This window comes from Myxocyprinus asiaticus, chromosome 9 (genome assembly GCF_019703515.2).
Source record: "Myxocyprinus asiaticus isolate MX2 ecotype Aquarium Trade chromosome 9, UBuf_Myxa_2, whole genome shotgun sequence".
NCBI classification, from domain to species: Eukaryota; Metazoa; Chordata; class Actinopteri; order Cypriniformes; family Catostomidae; genus Myxocyprinus; species Myxocyprinus asiaticus.
This window is the reverse complement of record NC_059352.1, coordinates 26,651,085-26,677,520: the sequence shown is the minus strand read 5'-3', so window position 1 is coordinate 26,677,520 and position 26,436 is coordinate 26,651,085. Positions and strand designations below refer to the sequence as shown.

Genomic DNA, 26,436 nt, shown 5'->3' with positions numbered 1-26,436 from the left:
TAAATTGTATTAGGTGTAATTTCGATATTGTCCTACAAGTGTCTGCATAAGTCTGTGTCCTTGCGATGTTCTTAGCGCTGTACGATTACTCCAGAGTCCTCGTTAATCTATGAGCATTTTCAAGTACTACTTAAGTTACAATGCTTTTAGGAAACAGGCCGCAAAACTAAGATGAATCGTAAGATGGATTCTACGATCTACTTAGGCTTACAATGCTTTTGCGAAATGAGGCCCTACTTTATGTAAAAAAAAATAAAATAATAATTATAGTGAGGCGACTAAATTATTTTTGGGGGGAAGTGTTTTCAACAATCCAAAGTGGTTTTAGAAATAGTAGGTCTACATTAGATGCCCTGGTGTTGTTTGAAAATGAAATAAAAAAAGCTTGAGTAATGAAAGAATCCCTGCTTGCAGTCTTTTTTTATATAGAAAAGCCGTATGATACTTTGTGGAGGGAAGGATTACTAATTAAACTGAATAAAATTGGAATAGGTGGTAAATTGTATAACTTGGTATTAGATTTTGTATTTGAATGTACCTTTCAGGTGAAAATTGAAGAGGAGTTGTCAGCCCCATATGACATTCTAAATGGAACTCTACTGTTTAATTTAATGATCAATGATGTTTTTGATAAAGTAAAGCCAAAAATGGGATTGGCTCTTTATGCGGATGACGGGGCATTATGGAAGAGAGGTCGAAATATAAAAAAATATAGTTAAAGGCGTACAAGAGGCGATTAAAGAAGTGGAAGAATGGTCCATGGATTTGGGTTTAAAGTTTTCAGTATCAAAAACAAAATATATGATATTCACAAAGAAAAAGCGGATTGACCATTTAACACTGAAATTATACGATCAATCATTTGTTAAGAGTACCAGTGTTTAAGTACCTTGGTTTATGGTTTGATGAAAAGTTGACTTGGAAGTGGCATATAAGTAAAATCGAAACAAAATGTAAAAAGATCATAAATTGTATGCTTACAGTTGCCAGTTACAATTGGGGAGCTAGTCGTAATTCATTGCTGTGTATATATCAAGCTCTAATAATATGTTCTTGTTTTGATTATGGTTGCATTGTATATGGATCGGCAACCAAGTCTTTATTGAAAAGACTAGATATCATGCAGTATAGAGCATTAACAATATGTTGTGGAGTGATAAAATCATTCCCTACAATTGCAATTGGGGTAGAAATGGGAGAGATGCCTCTGTATCTTAGGAGGGAAAAATTGACAGTGGGTAAATCTTCAAGGATCCTCGAGTAATCATCGTACCCGCAAAGTACTGGAGGATTGCTGGGAGTATACAGGTGATGGAAGAAATAGTTTTGGGTGGAAGTACAGAGAGTGGTCCAAGGTATGTGACACTGACAATAAGAGCTTCTGTACTAATGTACCTCTTTCTGGTGCTCCACCATGGAAGGTTCCAGAACCATTTGTACTTCGTAGACTTGAGTTTACTAGAGTCCCGGGAAAAGCCGGAAGAAGGATATAGTGGAATTGAGTTAAAGGCTTTTCTGAATGAGAAATTTTATTCAATATTGCAAATGTTTACAGATGGTTCTAAAGAACATACCAGCCAAAAGGTTGGAGTAGGTTTATTTGTTCCTAAATTTAAAATACGGATGAGTTTGAAATTGCCCTATGATCTGTGTACACTGCAGAATTAACTGCGATAATAGTAGGACTGCAATGGATTGAGAAGGTCAGACCAAACAAGGTGGTAATATGCTCGATTCTTCTTCAGCCTTAGTAAGTATACTACATGCAAGATCAGATAGAGAAGACTTATTAATGGAAATATATTCATTACATAGATTAAAAGAGGTTGGTATAATGGTGTATTTTTGTTGGGTGCTGGCACATGTTGGGATATTTGGGAAGAAGGTTGCTGACAAACTAGCAAAAAAGCACTAGATAAAAGGGAGGTGGATCTCAAAGTACCTATGGGAAAGAAGGAGGCAAAATCGGTAATGAAGAAGTTAATAAACAAATGGCAAATAAGATGGGAAAACAGTAATACAGGAAGGTGTTATAATATCATACAGTCAGTAGGGAGGGTAAACTGTCAGGGAGGAAATAGAAGGGAAGAAGTGTTAATATCTAGATTAAGACTGGGACATACAGGATTGATATCAACGTTGGCACTTATGGGTTTGCACGAAAATGGATTATGTGTTGCATGTGGTGCCTCTGTGCGTCGTAGCTTGTTATTTAGTAGTTTTAAGAATAAGCCAGTGAGGACTGAGGATATTTTGGGAACATGTTTGAAGGACAGACAGGTTTATAGGGCACTATTTAATTTTCATATGACTCAGGTTTAGGATCTAGATTATAGTGTGTATGGATGGCAGTCCCGGTTCTACGGGGGTGCTAACGAAACTTAGAGCACCCTCAATTGCAGACCAGGGCAAACTACTGCCAGCGGGTCGATTTATCATGAACGTTTTTATTAGATCTTTCATTTATCTGGCTTTGGGACCTATCGCACATCCACAAGCTTCTAATATGCTCAGGGTTTCCAGATAATATATGCAAATTTTCATGTCTTTTATTTTGAAATTCTGCTGTTTCATGTCATGTGGTTCCCTTGTCATGTGATTTCATGTTTCCCTCCATGTTCATGTGTCTTGTTTTCATTGGTTGATTGTCTTGTTATCTTGTTTAGAGTTCTTTGTGTTTATTGGTTATCTTTGTCATGTGTTCTCCCATGTCATGTATTTAACCCTCATGTTTTCCATGGTCTAGTGACAGCCTGGCTCAGTATATCGACCTTGCCCTGCAGATTATTAGTTCTACGTTCACTGTGGGGGAGGCGGATGCCGAGCCGGAGCCCCACGTCATGGCCGCCGAGCCGGAGCCCCACGTCATGGCCGCTGAGCCAGAGTTCCACGTCATGACCACCAAGCCGGAGTTCCACGTCATGGCCGCTGAACTAGTGCCATCTTTTGCCCCGGATCCTGAGCCTGCTCCATGCCATGTCACAGCAACGCCTCAGCCTGCTCCATGCCATGTCACAGCCATGCCTGAGCCTGCTCCATGCTATGTCACAGCCAGGCCTGAGCCTGCTCCATGCCATGTCACAGCCAGGCCTGAGCCTGCTCCATGCCATGTCACAGCCACGCCTGAGCCTGCTCCATGCCATGTCACAGCCACGCCTGAGCCTGCTCCATGCCACGTCACAGCCACATCTGAGCTATTGGACCTGGAGATGGTTCCCGCCCTTGTACCCACCCTTAGTTCTCCTGATCAGGCAAGGGGAACTTTAGACCCTCCGACCCTGCCTAGACCCTCCGAGCCCTGGACTACGCCTTTGCCTGTCAATCCCTCGACATCACCTCGGCTCTATGTTCCCTCACTCCACTGCGGTCCTTCAGCCTGTCAGCTTTACCGGAGTCCCTCGTCCCTCCAGCTCTACCTTGGTCAGTCAGTCACCTGGCTCCGCCTGAGCTCTCCAATCCCGCAGCTGCGCTTCGTCAAACTGAGCCTGCGGCTTCACTGGGGACCTTCTTCCCTACGGCTCCGCTTTGGTCCTCAGTCCCACCGGCTCCGCCTCTGTCCTCCAAAACCCCAAGCTCCACCTTGGTCCTCCGAGCCTTGGGCGCTACCTCGGTTCTCCGAACCTCCGGCTCTACCATGGTCCAGAGAGTAGCTGTCGGCTACTCTCTGGGCACCAAGTTCCCTGGTGTTGCCCCTCAAGTCTCTCACGGCCCCACCTTCCACGGCTCCACCCATCAAGCCTCTCAGGGCCCCACTTTCCATTGACTCTACCAGGCCACGCCCCACGCTATGTCTTGCCTAGCCATGCTTCAAGACCCCCAACCTCCCCACCCAAGTTCCCTACAGAACTTTGAGTTTATGCCATGTTTAATGTGTTTTGTTCATGTTTTGGGGCTTCGGGAGCCGCCCCTTAGTGGGGGGGATATGTCATGTGTATTTTGTTGGTTCATGTTTTTCATGTCTTATTTTGAAATTCTAGTTCCTGTTTCATGTCATGTGGTTCCCTTGTCATGTGATTTCATTGGTTGATTGTCTTGTTATCTTGTTTAGAGTTCTTTGTGTTTATTGGTTTTCTTTGTCATGTGTTCTCCCATGTCATGTATTTCACCCTCATGTTTTCCATGGTCTAGTGTCAGGTATTGATGATTGTGTGTGAATGTAACTTTGTTGGATAATTCAAGTTTATGTCAGTTCAAGTTTATGTCAAGTCAAGTTCATGTTTACGTTTTATTCACATTTGTAGTTAGGGTTTCTGGATATCACAATTGGAATAAATTTGCACTTGGGTTCTTCACATCATCTCGTCTTCATCGTCTTTGTCATAGCCAGCGCCAGCCATCGTTACATCCACTTTGCGGCCAACATTAAAATAAGCTTTTAGAATCTCTTTCCCGAATATTTTATTTTACTTTTAAACCAGACTCCTGATATAGAGTGTTAAATTGAATACTAAATTACCATTGCATTGAAGTATGGTAAAATAATCAATTAATAATTTTATTCAGACTTTATTCAGTTTTACTAACAAATGATAGAAAGTATAGCAGCAAAACTTCAAGCAATCGTAGAATGGTCCCATCAGTCTGCAATTCAGAATATTGTGCATCATTCATTGAGTGCATGTCTGTGCTTAAAAGATAAAACTATGCAGAACTTCTTATCTTCTCTGTTCCATGTCCTACTGAACGGCTGATGTGGCCCCAGTAACAAAATAATTGCACACCCCTGCTCAATTGAATATGTATGACTGATACTGTAAATTGGCAAGCAGATTTTCTTGAATACCAGCAAACACATAAAAATCCTTTCATTTTGTTAATGCACAAAATGCTGCATCAAAACTTATAAGCGTGTATGATTTTGCAAACAGTATGTCCTAATCTGAATTTTGTTGTCATTTTCAGCGACAGATCATGGGGGAAAAAAACCCTGAAGCAATAAATGTTTTGTAAATAAAAATAAAAAATAAAAAAACAAAACAAAAAAACTTTTATGTTGTTTAAGTAGCATTTAAACATGATTTAATCTATTAAAAAATTATGATACATCTCCACTTTATACAGAGCACCCTCAGTGATTTTGATCTGGAACCGGGCCTGATGGATGGGGATACTCTACCTGATCTGGAGCAAGAAGGACACAGTGTGGATACTAGAGAAGCTGAACACGCAGCGCTAGCTGAAGCCTGGGCTCTGATTGGTCCAGGGATTTGGGTGGTGTGTGACACATCCCTACAGGATTTAATTCAGACGCATCACCCACATAAGAAATACGGTCCTTTGAACAATGCAGTAGGTGGCGGCAATGCTCTTAAAGAGTGGATCGCCATTAAACAAGAAGAAGAAAAAATCGAGGTCTGCATTGAGTTGCACTATGTCCTCCAAGCCAATTAGTGTCGCTGTAACATGTGTCTCATCCACCGGCCACCATAATCTCCCCAAAGACAAATATGTCTGATTCGTCTCCTTTGTTGTGCTAAAGTAAAGAGACGTATCGTGCCATTACTGTGATATATATTTTTTTTTTTTTTTTAATATAAAAATCAAGCACATTTTGTTTGTCTGTATTGATCAGCCGTAAGAATGAGTGGCGGAGTATATGGAGGAGGTAAGTGGGATTCTGGAGAGAATCGAATGAATGAGTGCGCAACGTTTATGAGCGACGGTATTCTTCAAAACTAGCATGACATGATAATTTCTGTTATGTTGTTTCATTTATTTATTTATTTACCAAAAACTGCTCTATGCCAATGTTTTATATTTTTATGCGTCATAAAATTCAGTCTACAGCTGGATATTCATTAATGCATTATTGTTTGCAGTGCATTACCCTATTAGTTCTCAGAGACCCAAGCAGTGATATTAGTAATATATTTTCCTTTTAATCCTCCTTGAAAGTGTTCTGTTTGTGTATGCAATTTCTTTGCCACCGAAACGGTTGTTGTGATAGTAGAGTGTCAGATACTGTTATCTTTTTTTTTTTTATTTTTTTTTTTTTTAACCAGTTCTAATTGAAAAATAGGAACCATTTAATTGCATTAAACAAAATTTGCAATTCTGCTACAGTGGGTTTCTGAGTGTTAAATAAAGTTATTGTATAAATAAAGAAGTTAAATATAATAATGTCTTCACATTCTCTTCGGCTTCATTTAATAGAAACAGTGTGTTTTATTTTATCTGTATCCTCATCTGTTTCTTTTTGGTTCTTTATATAGACGAAGTTGGAGCTCTTGTCTTTGACATGGGCTCATACTCCGTGAGAGCTGGGTATGCTGGAGAGGATTGCCCAAAGGTGTGAATAGATGAAGCCAAATATTGGTGCTTAAGTTGAAAGTTGATTCTGAGCAGGATTTGTTAATGTGTGTTGTGGTTTCTAGGCTGATTTTCCCACTGTGATCGGTGTGACTCTGGACCGGGAGGATGGCAGTACGCCAATGGAGACAGATGGAGAAAAGGGCAAGCAGAGTGGCACCACCTACTACATCGACACCAGCCAGCTCAGGGTCCCCCAAGAAAACATGGAAATTATGTCAACTCTCAAAAATGGGATGAGTATGTGGTTTTATTTTTTATTTTATTTTTTTTTATAACCAGTGGAAATAAATTTATAAACCAGCTTCAGAATAAATAATACATTTAAATGAATAGTTTACCCAAAAATAAAAATTCTCTCTATCATTTACTCACCCTCATGTCATCCCGCATGTGTATTACTTTCTTTTTCTGCTGAACACAAAGATATTTAGAAGAATATTTCAGTCTGTATGTCCATACATTGCAAGTGAATGGTGGCCAGAACTTTGATGGTCCAAAAAGCACATAAAGGCAGCATAATCCATATGACTCCATTGGTTAAATCTTAAGAAGCGATATGATTGGTGTGGGTGAGAAACAGATCGATATTTAAGTCCTTTTTTACTATAAATCTCCACTTTCACTTTCAAATTCTTCTTCTTTTGTTTTTGGCCATTCACAAAATGGCCATTCACTTACTTGGCAGTTAGGAGAATTTATAGTAAAAGGAATTAAATGTTGATCTGTTTCTCACCCACACCTATCACATCACTTCTGAAGACATTGATTTAACAACTGGAGTCGTATGGATTACTTTTATGCTGCCTTTGCCATTTTGGAGCTTCAAAGTTTTGGTCACCATTCACTTGCATTATAAGGACCTACAAAGCTGAGATATTCTTCTAAAAATCTTTGTTTGTGTTCAGCAGATGAAGGAAAGTCATACACATCTGGCATGGCATGAGGGTAAGTAAATGATGAGAGCATTTTCATTTTGGGGTGAAATATCCCTTTAAATTTGTTAAATGTATTCATGCCGCCTCCGTCTGATAATTTTCCCATCTGAAGTTGAGGACTGGGACAGCTTCCAAGCCATTTTAGATCACACTTACAAAATGCATTTCAAATCAGAGCCCAGTCTGCATCCGGTCTTGATGTCAGAGGCCTCGGTATGTTAATTTTCTGACAGAGAATAAATGTAATCTGCAGACGTCATATATGAGCCACCAGCTGGGAGGCTATACTCATGTCATCTTGTTTTCTCCTTATCTTTCAGTGGAACACTCGAGCTAAAAGAGAGAAGCTGACTGAGCTAATGTTTGAGCATTACAACATTCCTGCTTTCTTCTTATGTAAATCGGCTGTCCTGTCTGCGTATCCTTAATCTTAAAATTGTCTGACTAGAAAAGATGTATGTTATATAGTATATTTAGCATAACTTCATAGGTAGTTAATTTGGGTTATGTGTCTGTTATTAAGGATATTTTTAAAGGGGTCATGACACGAGGAATAAAAATGTCCTTGATCTTTTGACATATAAGAGGTCATTATACTTCAAAAACATACCGTAAGTTTTATAACTCAAAACTTCCTTCTCACTGCAAAAAGATCATTTGTTGAAACCAAGCTACCAAAACGACTTGTTCTCTACTTCCTCCACATTGTGATGTCACACTGTGGTAGACATTTGAATCTGACTGCCTCCACCTCAACACATCAATGCCTACTTTACCTTATTACTTGCGTAGCCTGCCCAGTAACTGTGAGCAGTGAGATGGCAAGGAGAGAGAGCAGATCAGTCAAGAGCAAAGAGCCAATCATAACAATGGGTTTACTGTTAAATCTTAAAGGAGAAGCAGCACCAAAACCGAGCATTTCTGACAGAGGGTCACAATAAGCAGGGTTGGGAGGGTTACTTTTATGTAATCCATTACAGATTACTTAACAATAAATTTAGTCAGTAACAATCCAATTACAGCAATATAAAAGTAATGTAATCAGATTACTTTTCATTACTTTTGGATTACCACAAGGGCACATATGTAAATAAAGTCCAGATAAAATCAATATGATCTCTAAAACTTTTAATTATGCCTTGAATGCAAACAGAACATGTTTGAGTAATTTTATGAGTACTGTTGTAGCTGTTATTATATCTAAGGAAAAGAAACATGTACACTGCACCCTACCAAGAACAATTCTAGTATTTTTAAAGAAATCAGGTGAGTTCTCTGTCTGCTACAGAAAAAGATAATTTCTCATAAAGCTAATATAATCAGAACAGATGCACTGAATTATGTCTTGGTTAACATTAAACTACATCTGACAGGATAAACCTCAGATTCAAAAGCACTGCAAAGTGTAATTCTACCATGTATTGCAGTATAGGGAATTGTAATTACAATTCATTAACTTCAGACTATATTCAGTAGGTGGATCACTTGTTAGCATCATCATCATCATCGTTGTTCATTATCTTTCCTCTGTTTGCTCATGATCCAAAATCAAACATCACAAGCTAACAGTTTATGGCTGATTTCTGTTTAAGGAGGATTTTAAAGGGAGAAAAAGTTTTGATTTAAAAAAAAGAAAACAAAATCTAGTTTTAAAAAAAATAATCAAAACAGATTTAAACTTTTAGTGTGTCTTTTCAGTTACTTATTCCTAATTACTATAAGTGTTGAACATGTTACATTTGACTCAGATATTTGAACTGTTCTCAACAATAATGTATCAAAATCAGATAAATTCTTCATTGAACTTTCTTTCCTAAGAACTTAAAACACATTTTCAATTAATCTGGTATTCAGGTGTACAATCTGGATTTGTTAATATTGATCAGGGATGCGAAATCATGAGAGGTGAAAAAGGAGAGAAAGTCATAACAGGTTTTCCAATGGTATTTTTTCAGTTGATTTTTGTATTGTTGTATTCAAAACTTTTTTCTTAAATGAAGGTTTAAGTACCATTCACCTGGAGGAGGGGTCATTTTTTCAGCTTTAATACGGAGTGGAACAACATACAGGACGTTCTGGCTAATATACAGCGCATCCGGAAAGTATTCACAGCGCTTCACTTTTTCCACATTTTGTTATGTTACAGCCTTATTCCAAAATGGATTAAATTCATTATTTTCCTCAATTCTACAAACAATACCCCATAATGACAATGTGAAAGTTTGTTTGAAATCTTTGCAAATTTACAACACAACACACACACACACACACACACACGTACATAAGTATTCACAGCCTTTGCTCAATACTTTGTTGAAGCACCTTTGGCACCAATTACAGCCTCAAGTCTTTTTGAGTATGATGCTACAAGCTTGGCACACCTATTTTTGGGCAGTTTCTCCCATTCTTCTTTGCAGGACCTCTCAAGCTCCATCAGGTTGGATGGGGAGCATCGGTGCACAGCCATTTTCAGATCTCTCCAGAGATGTTCAATCGGGTTCATGTCTGGGCTCTGGCTGGGCCACTTAAGAACATTCATGGAGTTGACCCAGAGCCACTCCTTTGTTATCTTGGCTGTGTGCTTAGGGTCATTGTCCTGTTGGAAGATGAACCTTCGCCTCAGTCTGAGGTCCAGAGCGCTCTGGAGCAGGTTTTCATCAAGGATGTCTCTGTACATTGCTGAATTCATCTTTTCCTCGATCCTGACTAGTCTCCCAGTTTCTGCTGCTGAAAAACATCCCCACAGCATGATGCTGCCACCACCACCATGCTTCACTGTAGGGATGGTATTGGCCAGGTGATGAGCGGTGCCTGGTTTCCTCCAGGCATGACGCTTGCCATTCAGGCCAAAGAGTTCAATATTTGTTTCTCATGGTCTGGGAGTCCAGGCAAACTCCAGGCGGGCTGTCATGTGCCTTTTACTGAGGAGTGGCTTCCGTCTGGTCACTCTACCATACAGGCCTGATTGGTGGAGTGCTGCAGAGATGGTTGTTCTTCTGGAAGGTTCTCCTCTTTCCACAGAGAAATGCTGGAGCTCTGTCAGAGTGACCATCGGGTTCTTGGTCACCTCCCTGACTAAGGCCCTTCTCCCTGATCGCTCAGTTTGGCCGGGCGGCCAGCTCTAAGAAGAGTCCTGGTGGTTCCAAACTTCTTCCATTTACAGATGATGGAGGCCAATGTGCTCATTGGGACCTTCAATGCTGCAGAAATGTTTCTGTACCCTTCCCCAGATCTGTGCCTCGATACAATCCTGTCTCGGAGGTCTACAGACAATTCCTTGGACTTCATGGCTTGGTTTGTGAACTGTGGGACCTTATATAGACAGGTGTGTGCCTTTCCAAATCATGTCCAATCAACTGAATTTACCACAGGTGGACTCCAATCAAGTTGTAGAAACATCTCAAGGGTGATCAGTGGAAACAGGATGCACCTGAGCTCAGTTCTGAGTAGCATGGCAAAGGCTGTGAATACTTATGTACATATGATTTTTTTTTCTTTTTTCTTTTTTCTTTTTTAATAAATTTGCAAAGATTTCAAACAAACTTCTTTCACGTTGTCATTATGGGGTATTGGTTGTAGAATTTTGAGGGAAATAATGAATTTAATCCATTTTGGAATAAGGCTGTAACATAACAAAATGTGGAAAAAGTGAAGCGCTGTGAATACTTTCCGGATGCACTGTAGTACAGTTCGCATTTGCAACCATGCAACCCAGGGGATTTCTATGCCATACCAGCAATGATGCGCAAATCATGTCAGTACCAGCTGTTCCTTCTCCCGCCAAATGATGAGGGCCACGGATTTCTTTGAGCACTAAGGCTAACTCATTTTAACACATTTTAATATTAACTAATTTTAGCTAACCTAGCTAATGTGATTTCTGTGTGGCTCTTATTAACTTCAGATTCTCAGGTCCTTGGATAATGAGAGCATCTTCACAGCTGGAAGGCATACAATTCCACTGAACTTTAATGTTGTTTCACTTCTTTTAAAGAGCGAATAATGTAGAAATTTCCAACAAAATAATGCAAGTGCTTCCATGGCCATCGCGATGAAGCAGCTGTTTGCCTCGAGAGCAGAGTGCTGATGTGAGACAGGTGTTATTTGCGCATGCGACAGTAGGCACTCCTGACTCAAGTGAGTCATGAGAGAGAACCCGAAGAGAATGCGCATCTAAACCATCTCTCACTCTCAACAAACAGCTGTCTCTGTCACTTTGTCAGGCAAATTCACGATTTCTTTTGTCAAAAATTAAAACTTGGTATCCTAATTTTTTAAAATGTAATTGTAATCTGATTACGATGGGTTTTTATGTAAATGTAACAGATTACAGTTACCTAATTTTATATCCTGATTACCTAACACTGGTACAAATAATCCGGTACTCCCCAAGCCTGACAATGAGCGTGGAAAATTATATTATAATTTTACAAATATATGACTGTTTTTTGTGCAAAGAACTTTACTAATATTATAATTGAACCTCAAGGAACATATTAAAACAATTAAAAAAGGCTTGTTATGACCCTTTAAAGGTGATCGGGATAGAGAAGCACATGTTGAATCCTTGACTCAAGAGTATCAGGTTTGCCAATGGGCGATCCACAAGTTTGGTTTTAGATAGTGGAGCAACACACACAACTGCTATTCCAGTGCATGATGGTTATGTGCTACAACAAGGTAATTCAAAAATGTGTATATTTATGTTTTTCAATTGCCTTTTGATGACGTTTCTATAATTATATATATTTTTATGATCTTCCAGCAATCGTCAAGTCCCCTCTTGCTGGTGATTTCATGAGTATGCAATGTAGAGAGCTGTTTCAAGAGTTAAATGTTGAAATAGTATGATTGCATCAAAGGTGAGACCTGCTCAGTTTAGTCTTTTCAGTCCAAATGATAATTTCTGTTTGGAAGCTAAGTAAGGAATTTTCTTGTTGTTGTGCTGAAACAGTGGTGGATAGTAGGTAAAATATTTACTGAATAGTTAGTGGTGTAAAAAAATCTAGTTACAAAAGTTGTTTTTATTAAAGGATTCAGTTCGAGAAGGAGCCACTGCCGTTTGGAGGAAAAAAGAAAAACTACCTTAAGTTACCCATTCATGGCATAACTAGATGTGTAATGTAATTACTAGAGTAACATGAATAGACTGAGTAACTCTCATGGAGACAGTCATATATAATAAATGTGGCTGCGTGTTGTTTCAGACTGTCATACAGGATTTTCAGGCCTCTGTGCTACAGGTATCAGACTCACCTTATGATGAACAGTAAGTCAAATTATTTTCAAAATAAAATCAAATTTTTTCATGTCATTATTAACTGGGTTCTTGATGATTTTTTGTTGCTAATGATGGTGGATGTTTCTTAAAGGAATATTTCACCCAAATATGAAAATTCTCTCATTTACTTTCCCTCAAGCCATCCCAGATGTGTGACTTTTTAAAAAAAAATTTATTAACATTTTTTATTAAATCTTACAATAACAAAGAAAAGCAAAACATATATCTCCACTCCACTTTCCACGACAAAATAGTATTATATCTGTATTTCAATTAGGTCAATTCTCTGAGGCCATCAGATGACATTCGGTTCTTCAGCTCTGCCTTTGCACTTTTAATATTCCCTTCCAACTCCAGGAGTTCTCGTGCCCAGGATCTCTTGATGAATGAGGCATACTGTATGATCCGACCCCTAAGAACCACCTTAAGTGCCTCCCAAGCCACGCCCACAGAAGATACTGAAGACCAATTGGTCTCCATATAAACATTGATTTCAGTCTTTAACATTTGTTGGAAATTAAGATTTTGCAAAAGGGATACATTAAAGCTCCAACTATATGATTTCTTTTTCTCCGTATGTGGCAACACTTCTAAACTCACCAGGGCGTGATCTGAGACTAAGATGTTTCCATTTGAACAATCAACAGATGAAATGAGGGACATAGATATATATATAAAAAAATCTATTCTTGAATAAATCTTAAGGACTGATGAAAAAAAAGGTATAGTCCCTACCAGATGGGTTCAAAAGTTTCCAAATATCTGTAAGACCAAGATTTTTACACATCCTGTGAAGCGTCAATTTTGCTCTAGGGGGCTTGCACACTTTTGCTTCACTATGATCAAGGACTGAGTCCATCAAAAGATTAAAGTCTCCTCCCAATATTATATCATAAGGGGTGCCAGCAGCTTGCAACATCCCTTCGAGATCAATAAAAAAGCCCTGATCATCAACGTTAGGTGTGTAAATATTAGCCAAAACCAACCTTTGCCCCTGAATTTCTTTTAAAACAATATTGATTCTCCCTAATTTGTCTTTAATCTGTTTGAGACATTTGAATTGTAGATGTTTATCAATATAATGACTCCTCTGCTCTTACTTGAGCCAGCACTAAAGAAAACATGTCCACCCCATATCTTTTTCAGCTTCCTGTGGGGAAAGATGGGTTTCTTGAAGAAACACTATATTACATTATTTACGCTTAAGAAAAGAAATAACCTTCCTTCTTTTTATGGGGTGCACCAACCCATTCACATTCCACGTGGAGAAAGATAACCCATTCATATTAACATTTGACATTTTGATATAAAAGAAAAAATAAATTGTGTGTCAAAAATAAGATTATACAGACCACATTCCAACATTACTGCAACAATCAAACCCCGGACCAGACAAAAAGAAAAATGTGCGCATTAAACCAGCGCACGACAGCGCCAACCGGCGTCAATCCCTCTAAACTCAAAAGGTACCTGTACGCCGACGAGAGCCCCTGCGACAACTTTGCCATCGGATTGCTCTAGTCCGGTGCTTCTGCACAAATTTTATAAGGCAAAATTACATAACAGAAAATACTTTGTAAAACGAACCCCAGCCAACAGGCAGAGTAAACACAAAGAACGTGTAGATTCATTCACAGAACTGTCTCGAAGGTGTGATCCACCACAAAACAAATTCCAACCGATATAAAGCCGTTCAGTTTCCTCTGACAGACAAACAAGTGTTCAGTGAGCCGGCTGTTTATGAGTGCAGCAGATAACGTAATCATTCCAATGTCCTGCAAAAATTCTCCACAAAACAAACTCCAGCCAACAGGAGGCATAAGCACAAGGAACAAACAGATTCATCCACAACTGTCCCGAAGCAGTGCCATTCCACAAATCAGCACAAAAAGAAACAAAACAGGCATCCTGGTTCCTCGGATGGTCAAGAGTCAAATTCACTCGGAGGCCGCATTAAAAAAAAAAAAGACACCATGTGTATGACTTTCTTTAGAAAAATATTTCGGCTCTGTAGGTCCAAACAATGGAAGTGAATGGTGGCCAGAACTTTGAAGGTTTGAAAAGCACATAAAGGCAGCATAAAATAATCCACACGACTCCAGTGGTTAAATTCATATCTTCAGAAGCAATATGATAGGTCTGGGTGAGAAACAGGTCAATATTTAAGTCCTTTTTTTACTATAAATTCTCCTTCCTGCCCAGTAGGGGGCGTATGCAAAAAGAATGCAAATCGCCAAAAACGATTAAAGTGGAGATTTATAGTAAAAAAACAAAACTTAAATATTGATCTGTTTCTCACCCAAACCTATCATTTTGCTTTTGAAGATATGGATTTAACCAATGGAGTTATGCGGATTACTTTTATGCTGCCTTTATGTGCTTTTGATCCTTCAAACGCTAAGGCAAGAACTACCCTTTGTACACTGTCCATACCTCATTGCTCATTAAGAGAGGGCTCCTGTTTAATCTAACTCTTCTTTTTTAACCCTCTTCTCACAGGGTCTGTCAGGGAACACTATGCTGGGAGTTGGCCATGTTGTGACCACCAGTGTTGGCATGTGTGACATTGACATCCGACCAGTAAGATTTCAAACATCCTCTCAAACAGTGCTTCTCATATACATTTATATTCATGTGTTGTCTCCGTAGATATTTGCTGTAGCAATTCTGCTGTCTGTTTGTTTTAGGGTCTGTATGGCAGTGTGGTAGTTAAAGGTGGAACTCTCACCCAGGGCTTCATAGACAGACTTAACAGAGAACTTTCTCAGAAGACACCATCGGTGAGTGTGGAGTTGCATGTGTTTTTTAAGGGTATCATTTTGATGTCCATTAATTCTTAAGTGATTGTTACATTAGTGCAATAAGTTTTTCTTTGCTCTGTGCAGAGTATGCGTTTGAAGTTGATAGCCAATAACACAACTGTGGAGTGCAGATTTAGTGCTTGGATCGGTGGCTCCATCCTTGCGTCACTGGTAAACAGTGTTCACCATAGCACATACCCTTCATTTCATCTAGCAACATCACAGATTTGAAGCTGATTTTTTTAAATCAAATGATTGTGGCTCAAATGTTGTTTGTCACCTTCAGGGAACTTTCCAGCATATGTGGATTTCAAAACAGGAGTATGAAGAAGGTGGGAAACAGTGTGTTGACAGGAAGTGCCCTTAACCAGCTCCTTCAACATCTGCTTCCCTTCAGAATTTAGAGAAAGTCGAGAAAACCTTCTTAGTGGACTCAGGAACTAACAAGGACACTTGCTGTTTTTTTGTTTTTGTGCAAACCATATTTTAAACTGTTTCACATGGTTGCACTTTTTCTACTCTTCCAGACAATATTTTCATATACAATTAGGCAACACAAACCTTTGACCTCCTGAATAGTTTTAAATAAGTCACAAGTTGTAATGTCTCTTGTTATATGGAAATGGTTACAATGCTTCAAATTGTATCAGTGCTTAAGACAGTTGAATTTGTTATTTTTAATTGACACCAGTATACCACTTCCTCAAAAATACACCACAGGAAACCAAATGTTTGTAATGCTTTTAACAATTGATCAGCGCTTTAGGGAATAAATTGTTTTTGCTAAGCTGGTCTAAATGTATGCTATCTGTCTTGGAGAAATTAGTGCGATGATCTCTTTGTTTGGATTCAAACCTTTAATCTTTACATTTCAACTCGTTTATTGGTATGAATATAACAACTGAATATAATTTGGGAAAAAAGCATACCAAGAAAAGCATTAGTTTTTGCCCCATTTAAAAGAGGAGCAGAAAATGATTTTCAATCCTAATAATCCACATATTTAGAGCGAGTTGAGAAACACAACCAGTCATACTGACACGTTTATTTTTATAACTGTACAACAAATGTTTTCCCTCCAAAACTGCTGGAGAAATGAGAAAGTATTACATTTTGAAGAGGAAATATTAAATGCGAAAAGCTCCTTTGTCTTTTCAGTGGTCTCACGCCAGTGCAGTCTTTTTTGGGAATATATCTGCAAGCCTTTTTTGGTTTCTCTTTTCTCTTCTTTCTTTCCGAATTTTGCTCTTCAGATATTTTTCAAGGCTCAACCTGAAATTGAAAAGTTGTAAATATTTATCACCTAATTCATCACATTGATTAGATGTAAAAGAGAAGAAATTGTCCAATAAATTTGCTACGTGCATGAAAACCTCCAGATCAGCTATTTCCATGAATCATCCTATATTAAATAACCACTTTTAAAGCTGAAGTATGCAATTTCTGCAACACTAGTGCAACTGGACGGAACTGCAAAAATAATGTTTTCAAAACAGCTTGCTGAATCTGTCCCTCTCTTTAAAACCATCAGATTGTCCTGCCCTCAACTCACGCCATTGGTTGAGTAATGTTGTTGGGGCAGGTCGCTTAAAATAAATAACAGGAATTTTATAGTGCCACAGAGTCACAGTGTTTACAGTTTTCAAGCAAATGAATTTATGAATGGCTTACTTATAGTTGTCTCTGCATATTAAGCTGAGATAGAAGTATTTTAACACTGAAAGTGTGACATACTTCAGCTTTAAATGTTAAAGAGTTAATCTGTTGTTCCAAAGGGTGGTGGTGGCACCACAATCTATTTTAAAGTGGTATTTTTATTTGTCCTTTATTTAATCAGGAAATAAAACTCACTGAGATTAAGAATCTCTTTTACAGAAATGTCCTGGCCAAGACAGGCAGCCGCAGATGATTTACAGTCTTAAATCACATATGATACAAATACAAATTAAAAATACATTTTTAAAGAAGTTAGAGAAAAACAAAAAATATTTAAAAACAGTTACCAATTGATACTTCTTCCTCAAATTTTCGAATAAGTTATTTAAAAAGTACACACTGACACCAGCCTTTTTATCTTTAAATCATTTTGTAGAATGTTCCAATCACAGGGGCAGCATACTGAAAAGCTTGTTTCCCTAATTCTGTTCGAACAAATGGAACCGAAAGGGTATACAAATTCTGAGAGCGTAAGGAATACTTCACAGCAATTTTCTGTTGGGTAAGAGAACAGCGATATGATGGCAATAAGCCCAAAATTGATTTATAGATGAACAGATACCAATGCTTTAGTCTACATTTGGACAATGAGTGACAAGTGACCCTATTATACAACTCAGAATGATGAGTAGTAAAGTTACAATTTGTTATAAATCTAAGTGCACTATGATAAATAATGTCTAATGAACATAAAAGATAGGATGGTGCAGATTTATACAAAACATCTCCATAATCAAGCACAGGCAGAAAAGTAGCTGAAACTAGTTTCTTTTTTGCATCAAATGATTTACCTTGAGTTTTGTCCCTAACTGATTTACATGAGACTTAAAAGATAATGATTCATGAAGTATAAGAACCAAAATATTTCTATTCAGATACAGACTCTATTACAGTACCCTGCAAGTGTGAAGAGATGCTAGATTTGTTGTTGATTTCGAGTTTGAGACAAACATGGCTTTAGTTTTATCAGCATTTAAAACAAGTTTTAAGCTATAAAGCCTTTGTTGCACAACATCAAATGCATCAAACTACAGTCATCAAATGACTGTAGTTGACGCACAGCTTGATGTATAGTGGGAGCACAACAATAAACTGTGTCTTTGGCATAGAAATGAAAACTACAATTTATAATATCAAGGCAATTAATATAAATAGTAAATAGTGGCCCCAGAACAGACCTCTGAAGAACACCCTTGGTGATCTGTAAAGGCGCAGATGAGTGACCTTCCGTTCGCACCCATTGTGTTCAGTCATTTAAATAGTTTACAAACCAAGATATATAGTTATCAGATAGTCCTATATTTTTAAGTCTTAAGTTTCAATATTTCATGATCAACAGTATCGAAGGCCTTAGATAAATCAATAAAAAGGGATGCACAATGATGTCCTTTATCAAGGGCCTCGATTATGTCATTCACGACCTTCATGGCAGCTGTAGTGGTACTGTGTTTTTTCCTAAAGCCTGACTGGTTAACAGTTAAATATTATTTTCAGATAAATACAAAGACAATTGTTCACTGATTAGAGTTTCTAAAAATTTTGAAAGAATGCAGAGTTTAGGGTCTATAGTTATCCAGTTAGTAGGATCACCACCTTTTAACAAAGGAATAACAAAGGCAGATTCCCACATCTTTGGGATTTCATTTGAGTATAAGGAAAAATTAAAGATATATGTTAATGGAGGAGAAATAAAGTCAGCTGCTAATTTTACAAATAAAGGTTCTAATTGATCTGGACCAGCTGACTTATTTGTATCTAGTAACTTGAGAGCTGTTTGAACCTCATGGATGGTAAACTGTTGAAAACTAAAATTAAGATTCATTAGATGTCTCTCTCCATAGTCAATATCTGATTTCATATCAGTGATTTTAAGTGCCTGAAATAGAGATCCAGTATCAACAATGTGCTTAATAAAACGATCAAGCATTTGAGCTTTATCTGAAATTTTGGTGAGGTTGTTCATTATACATGGTGGAAGCACTGTAGTCTTTTTTAGTGCCAGATAAGGAATCAATATTTTTCCAAAATTTCATTGATTTATTTAAATTCAATGTTGTTTCAGTAAGAAAATATACAGCTTTAGCTCTTCTAAATGCTACTGTACATTTATTTCGTAATTGTCTAAAATAGAGACAATCTGATTGAAGATCAGAGCATCTAGCCCTGGCTCATGCAACATCACGCTCATAAAGCAAATTAGATAATATGGATGAGAACCAGGGATTGTCCCGACCTTTAACTCTATATTTTTTAAATGGAACATGCTTATTGATAAATATTTCCAGGCACACTCAACATTTGGGATCAGAAATGTCTTCTCCCAATCAAACCGAGCAAGATCGTGAAAAAAGCCTTGTTCACTAAATTGAGACATGCATCGTCTAAAGATAATACGTGGTTTTATTTTGGGTAACTTTGCATTTCTAACTGTAGCGACAGCACAATGGTCACTAATATCATGTGCATAAACAGATGCTATTGAATTATTGTGCGGAGCATTTGTAAAAAGATCAATAAGTGATGATTTTTCTGGATTTTTTAAGTTAAGTCTGGGAGGTGTATCTACTAATTGTGAAATATTAAAGGTGTCACAGAATAATTACATTTCATCAGACAATGGCTGCAGCCAGCTCCAGATAAAATCACCAATTAAAACGAGTTCCTTAAAGTTTAGTGATGACAAAAGACCAATTAAAGATGAAAAAGCATCGCTAGTTGCTGATGGAGGTCTATAACATCTTACAATATTTATTTTATTTATTCACTGCAAATGAACTAAACAATATGTGGAGCTGCAGAACAAGAGATAGAGCATTCCTGGGAACACAGGAGGAGGACACTTTTCTGTAGTCTGCTCAAACACTGGGACTTACCTTGTGTAAGGGGCAACATGTGATGGTTCATAGAAACGCTTCCTTTTGTATCTCGTATTCAGATACCAGGGGATGGGGTATTCCCTATAGCTGTGCCTGATGAACAAATATGCTCAGAATTACAATTGAATTATAAAGTTACATTCTGTCTATCATATAAACAAGACAGATGTGCATAGGTGGAACAACCAGCAGCAGAGGAAATCATAAATATTCTACGGATTTATGTGTTTGGCCTACCAGATTGTTTTGCCAAAGACATTTCTTCGCCATGCGCCTGGTCTGGCTTTCTCTTGTCCTGTCTGCAATAAACGGAGAGCATCCTCTCGCTCTTTCACAACAGTGTCAAGACGCTTCATTGACCTCTCAACCTATCAAAGGAATTCAGAATTGAACAGATTTATCCATGTAGATGCTCAGATTCATTTGTGTGCCAATATAAAACCATGTTCTGCTTTTTTAATAATACAGTACCTTGTTTCAAATCACTGATAATTAACTGGCACGACTTCAAAAGAAATTTAAATAACTTTGTCTCTACATGTCTTCTATGTTTTAGATTAACTGGTCTGTTATAAACAAAACATTGGGCAAAAAAAGCACATTATTAACTCACATTAACTGAATTCTAAGTAGCCTCTTATCTGGCTCACATTAAATGTAAGATTTCTAAACATTTTGAATGCTCTTAACTCCCTTTTTAGCAGAAGCAGCCACTGTTTTAGCTTTAACAAACTTATCATATTCCTTGTTGTGTCAATTTTAAAGGGGAAAAAACAAATTAGTTGTGTTAAAAGTTAAATGTTAGTTCCATCTCGTTAAATTAATTAAATAATAATCTAAATAATAGAATACAGAATGATCAGATAATTGTTTTTATCTGCTGATTTAGATACCAGTGTTGGGCCGATACATTGTGCATCTCTAACCCAAACACTTTAAAACATTATATATATATATATATATATATATATATATATATATATATATATATATATATATATATATATATATATAAAAACAGGCTTTGTAGACCCCAAATGCAAAACCAACTAGCATCTAATTGTTTTAGGGAGAGAACAGACAAAAGTATAGCTCCTTTTTTTATAATAAATCTTGACATCAGCGGTCTTATAGGTAATCATAATTAAAGCTCGGTTACACTTACAAGCGCCATCTAGCGTATGCGTCAAGTATTGGGAAGTGTAACCGAGCTTGAAATAATGATCGCCAAGAAGACTGCTGATGTAAAAACTTATAGTGAAAAAGGAGTTCTATTTTGGTCTGTTCTCACCCAAAAACCGAATGGATGGCTTCAGAAGATGTGGATTAAACCACTTATGATGCTGCCTTTGTGATTTTTGGAGCTTCAAAATTTTGGTCACAATTCACTTGTATTGTATGGACCAACAGAGCTGAGATATTCTTCTACAAATCTTTGTTTGTGTTCTGCAGAAGAAAGAAAGTCATACACATCTGGGATTGCATGAGGGTGAGTAAATGAGAGTTTTCATTTATGGATGAACTATTCTTTTAGTGAGTAGTATTCGGCTGGTCATGTGATCCTAACATGGCAGCCCCCCATGAGGGGACCCTCTCCATGTAGAATAAAACAGCTTTTTTTAAGGTTACTGATATGACTGGAGTATTCATCTCATTCAAGTGGTCATGATTTTATACTTGTTTTAAAATTACAATGAATTTGAGTAAAACTTTTTTAATGAGGAAACAATTTCTGAGTGCACCTTTAAAGAGTTAGTCATGAGACCAACAGACAGAACTTGACAAATGGTGGTTCTATAGAATTGAAATACAATTTATGCTTAAAATGAATATTTGTAAGTATACTTGATCCCACAACAGACACTTAGGCTAATTAAAGGGGTCATGTCATGAGAAATGACATTTTTCTTGATATTTTGACATGTCAGAGGTCATTCTATAATAAAAACATACTGTAAGTTTCAGAACTCAAAACTTCCTCTTCAGAGCATTTGTTTCCACCCTGCAAAAACCCCACCTTTACAACATACGTAAACATCACGGAGAAAGAGCGGCTGAGGTACTTCAACACTGAAAGTGTACTATTGTTACTATAGTTTGCTTTTAACCAACAAAAAGATTAAGATATCAAGTAAGGTCCCCAGGTGTTGTTGAGTTCCTGGTTAAGGAAAAGCTGCATCTCTGCACAGCATTTTGAAGGATCCCAAAGTTTGCAATGACTGGCTTATTTAAATTAAGTTTCTGAATGTGGGATTGTATGTTTGTGGCACATTTCTTTATGGATTCATTTGAGACACAAATTTCAGGCTTTGCAAATAAACCTGTACTGAAATATGGAGCAATATTAGACACGACAGGTGAGTAACAAATGTAATTCTAATGTTTCATTTGCCTGTGTTTGTTTGATATGTAAAGAATTGTATATTCAGCCATTTTTATCACATAATAAACCATGATCAGGACTCCAACGCAAAGCAGATGGTGCTTATTACACGGTTACTTACCAAAGAAATGCACAATAGCTCACTTAATATTAATGAGATTAAATTATTTTATTATGTAAGAGGAATACATAGCGTAGAGCGCAACAAAAGACAATGGTGAAGTATACGCTAGTAAGGCTGCCAGCTGTCTCGTGTTAAAATTGTCTACCCTGTGAACATACTGTAAAAAAAAAAGAAAACATTAAAAAGTGAACCTTAATGAAAAGAAAAAAAACACACACACACACACACACACACACACACACACACACACACACACACACACACACACACACACACACACACAGTGCATTCAGAAAGTTTTCAGACCCCTTCATTTTTTTTCCACATTTTATGTTGCAGCCTTATGCTAAAATGCTTTACATTATTATTTTTTTTACATCGATCTACACTCCATACCCCATAACGAAAAGGCAAAAACCTTTGCAAATGTATTAAAAAGAAAAAAACTAAAATATGGAGTCCACATGTGGCAAATTCAATTAATTTGACATGATTTGGAAAAGCACACACCTGTCTATATAAGGTCTCACAGCTGAAAATGCATATCAGAGCACAAACCAAGCCATGAGGTCAAAGGAACTGCCTCAGAGTTCAGAGACAGGATTGTGTTTAGGCATAGATCTTGGGAAGCTACAATAAAATGTTGGCTGCATTGAAGGTTCCCAAGAGCACAGTGGCCTCCATAATTCTTAAATGGAAGAAGTTTGGAACAATTAGGACTCTTCCTAGAGCTGGCCGCCCGGCCAAACTGAGCAATCGGGGGAGAAGGGCCTTGGTAAGAGAGGTGACCAAGAACCTGATGGTCACTCTGGTTGAGCTCCAGAGATCATGTGTGTAGATGGGAGAAACTTGCAGAAGGACAACCATCACTGCAACACTCCACCGATCTGGGCTTTATGGCAGAGTGGCCAGACGGAAGCCTCTCCTCAGTGCAAGACACATAAAAAAGCACCTAAAGGACTCTCAGACTGTGAGAAACAAGATTCTCTGGTCTGATGAAAATAAGATTGACATGTTTGGCCTCAATTCCAAGCGTCATGTCTGAAGAAAACCAGGCACTACTCATCACCTGCGCAATACAATCCCAATGGTGAAGCATGGTGGTGGTAGTATCATGCTGTGGGGGTGTTTTTCAGTGGCAGGGACTGAGGAACTGGTCAGGGATGAGGGAAAGCTGAACGCAGCAAAATACAGATATATCGTTAATGAAAACATAGTCCAGAGCACTCAGAACCTCAGACAGGGCTGAAGTTTCAACTTTCATCAGGACAATGACCCTACGCACACAGCCAAGACAATGCAAGTGTGGCTTAGGGACAACTCTGTGAATGTCCTTGAGTGGCCCAGCCAGAGCATAGACGTAAACCCAATCGAACATCTCTGGAGAGACCTGAAAATGGCTGTCCACCAACGGTCCCCATCCAACCTGACAGAGCTTCAGAGGATCTGCAGAGAAAAATGGCAGAAAATCCCCAATTCCAGGCATGCAAAGCTTGTTGCATCATATCGAAAAATACTTGAGGCTGTAATCGCTGCCAAAGGTGCTTCAACCAAGTACTGAGTTAAGGGTCTGAATACTCATGTCAATGTGATATTTAAAAAATGCAAATCAAGCAAATTTAAAAAAATTAAGAAAAACTGAGTACGGTCATAAAAACTAATTTGTGCATGGAACTACATTCTTACGCGATGGATCAGAATCTGCCGTTGCTGGTTCAAACCATATGATGCGTCCAAGCCTTTGTTAGAAATTCAAAAATGTCACTTTAGAAATAGTATCATGACTTGTTTATCCAATAACTTGGTAGACACCGCACAAGGATGGATGTGTGTGTGTGAGTGTGTGTGTGAGAGAGAGAGAGAGAGAGAGAGACGGAGCGTGTGCTATCATCTGTTGCCACTCCCAAGCAGAGATGCTGTCAGCTTTCTGCAGATCAGCTTTCTCAGTGGAAAAATAGCCGTCCAAGTGGGGGTATTTCTCCCTATTTTGCAGTAGCTGGTGTGCAAGAGTCATTCACTACAGAAACTGCAGTCTCCTCCGCCATTTTAAACAGTATGTCCTCTCCAATGTGGAAAGTCCGGTAAGAGGCAAGCGCTTTGAGTTTGTGCAATTAATCAGGCTGTTGTGTCTCTCAGCCGTGATGAGCTGTAATGCTGAAGTTGTTTGTTTAAAGCCGTTTAAAGCTATTTCCTAGCTTTAGTAGTGTAGCAGTAATACGAGCGATCATAGTGCTGTTGTATGTAAACACTGGCTGACGCTGACTTCACGTCACCTAACTGGCTCATATTACACACAACTTTTGCCACACCTGCTGGCTAATAAATGTAATTCATTAATTACATGTAAAGAGACAGATATACAGTAGCTCTTATCAAATCTGCACTGCTCTTACACTTTAGTTTAGAACAGCACGAACACAAGCAGAGTGATAAACACAGTGAAGCGTCTGAGTGCTGATGGTGTGAGACCATCAGTACTCATGGAACATCTCTCGTCCAATCAGATTCGAGGACCGGAACTAACTGTTTATATATATATATATATAATGCATGACATAACCCGTTTTAAAGCACATGGGTGTGCATTGAGTGTAATAATGGTACATTTCTAACACACTAATTTTTTTATATTTTCCATACCTTTTTGGTGCGTTCTGGACTAGGCATCTGAACACACTGTCGTTTTGCCTCCTGTTCTATAGTGAGTAGCATGTTCCTTTCTTTCAAGAGAACATACCTAAAAAAAAAAAAAAAATAGGGCATGAGTTATATTATTTATTGCAACTAGTCTACTAAATCTACTAACTAGAAACACTACACAATTACCATAGTTTGTGTAAGTCTTCATTTCTTTTTGACCTAAGCTGTTTGGCAGTCCATGGAGCACCTATGGGGTCACAAAATATAGAATAACATGAACTACACAAGATGTGATGATAGTAGATGGGAGTTGAGCCACTATATCAGTGTTTCAAGACCTAGTGTGCTGCTTACCTAGTCAGTAGTTTTTAATATCATGGGTCCACAATTATGGGTAGGCAGCTCACTAGGTTTGCGACACCACCTATACCATGATCATACTTTACTTTGGCTAATGACTGCAGATAAAATCTGGTTTATTACATGGTACCTGATTTAACTGTTGTTTCACCCCAGTTCTCCTGGAGGTCGAAAAATTCTTCCAGTCCTTTTCTAGCACAGGATGTATGGAGGGCTCGACTATACATGGGACTTCGAAACCACCATGTATCGTGCATCTGCCTACATTATAAGACATACGGAAAGTGATGAAATATGTGGTTGAATGGAAAGTATTTAATATATTTCTGGTTAAGACACTATATCACGATACACTGACATTTTAGCTTGACATACTATCAACAGGAAGATATTACCTTTGTGGAAAAGAGTGAAATCTGGACTGAGCTTGAGTTGCATGTTGAGGTTGTGTGTATGAAGACACTGTGAGGATGCGCTGAAATTGTCTGCATACAGCAGACAGGCGGCATGTTATGGCCGCAGCCATCTTGACAAACAAATGTCAATAACGACGACGAACCACGAACGGAAGCGTATAGCGCCATCTATCGGTCGAGTCTAGAATGTAACCTCCTGGATAGGGTTACACAAGCTGTGCGTAAGGTCTCACTTTTGAGACGTAAAGTTCACACTAAGGGCTTAGTAACTACTACTTAGTTTGTAACTAAGTCAGTGCTTAATTTGGTGGCACCACCTGTTCTTAAGGCAAGACTTCACTAGTAGGTCGTAAACTCTCCGTAAAGTAATGCGTAGTCGCATAATATGTTGTTTACTTGTATTGATCCAATAAGTAGCCTTCAAATGTATGCACAGAAGTGTTAAAAATCCGTGAATTTCAGTTGGATCTTGTTCAAACCTTGTTTGCTCACGGAACTATCAGCTGTGATAAATGATATCCCCATTGAAATACGATATGTAATAAAACAAGATTTCATTAATGATAGGCCTATATTTAGCTTATGACATATA

At 38.1% G+C, this 26,436-nt stretch overlaps 2 protein-coding genes across 2 annotated transcripts; one reads left to right on the top strand and one right to left on the bottom strand.

The window, feature by feature from the left end:
• The first annotated feature begins 5,437 nt into the window (after positions 1-5,437).
• LOC127446463 (actin-like protein 6A) lies at positions 5,438-16,208 on the top strand. The gene is made up of 8 exons (XM_051707397.1): positions 5,438-5,605; positions 6,213-6,289; positions 6,375-6,549; positions 7,360-7,460; positions 15,028-15,108; positions 15,216-15,308; positions 15,414-15,500; positions 15,616-16,208. The coding sequence occupies exons 1-8, from the start codon at positions 5,581-5,583 to the stop codon at positions 15,694-15,696; spliced, it is 720 nt and encodes a 239-aa protein (XP_051563357.1). The 5' UTR covers positions 5,438-5,580; the 3' UTR covers positions 15,697-16,208.
• A 151-nt stretch (positions 16,209-16,359) lies between these two features.
• Positions 16,360-25,988, bottom strand: LOC127446232 (39S ribosomal protein L47, mitochondrial-like). Its single transcript, XM_051706981.1, has 7 exons — positions 25,824-25,988; positions 25,559-25,689; positions 25,255-25,315; positions 25,069-25,165; positions 20,159-20,289; positions 19,919-20,014; positions 16,360-16,601 (listed from the first exon to the last, which is right to left on the bottom strand). The coding sequence occupies exons 1-7, from the start codon at positions 25,952-25,954 to the stop codon at positions 16,493-16,495; spliced, it is 756 nt and encodes a 251-aa protein (XP_051562941.1). The 5' UTR covers positions 25,955-25,988; the 3' UTR covers positions 16,360-16,492.
• Between the last annotated feature and the right edge of the window lie 448 nt (positions 25,989-26,436).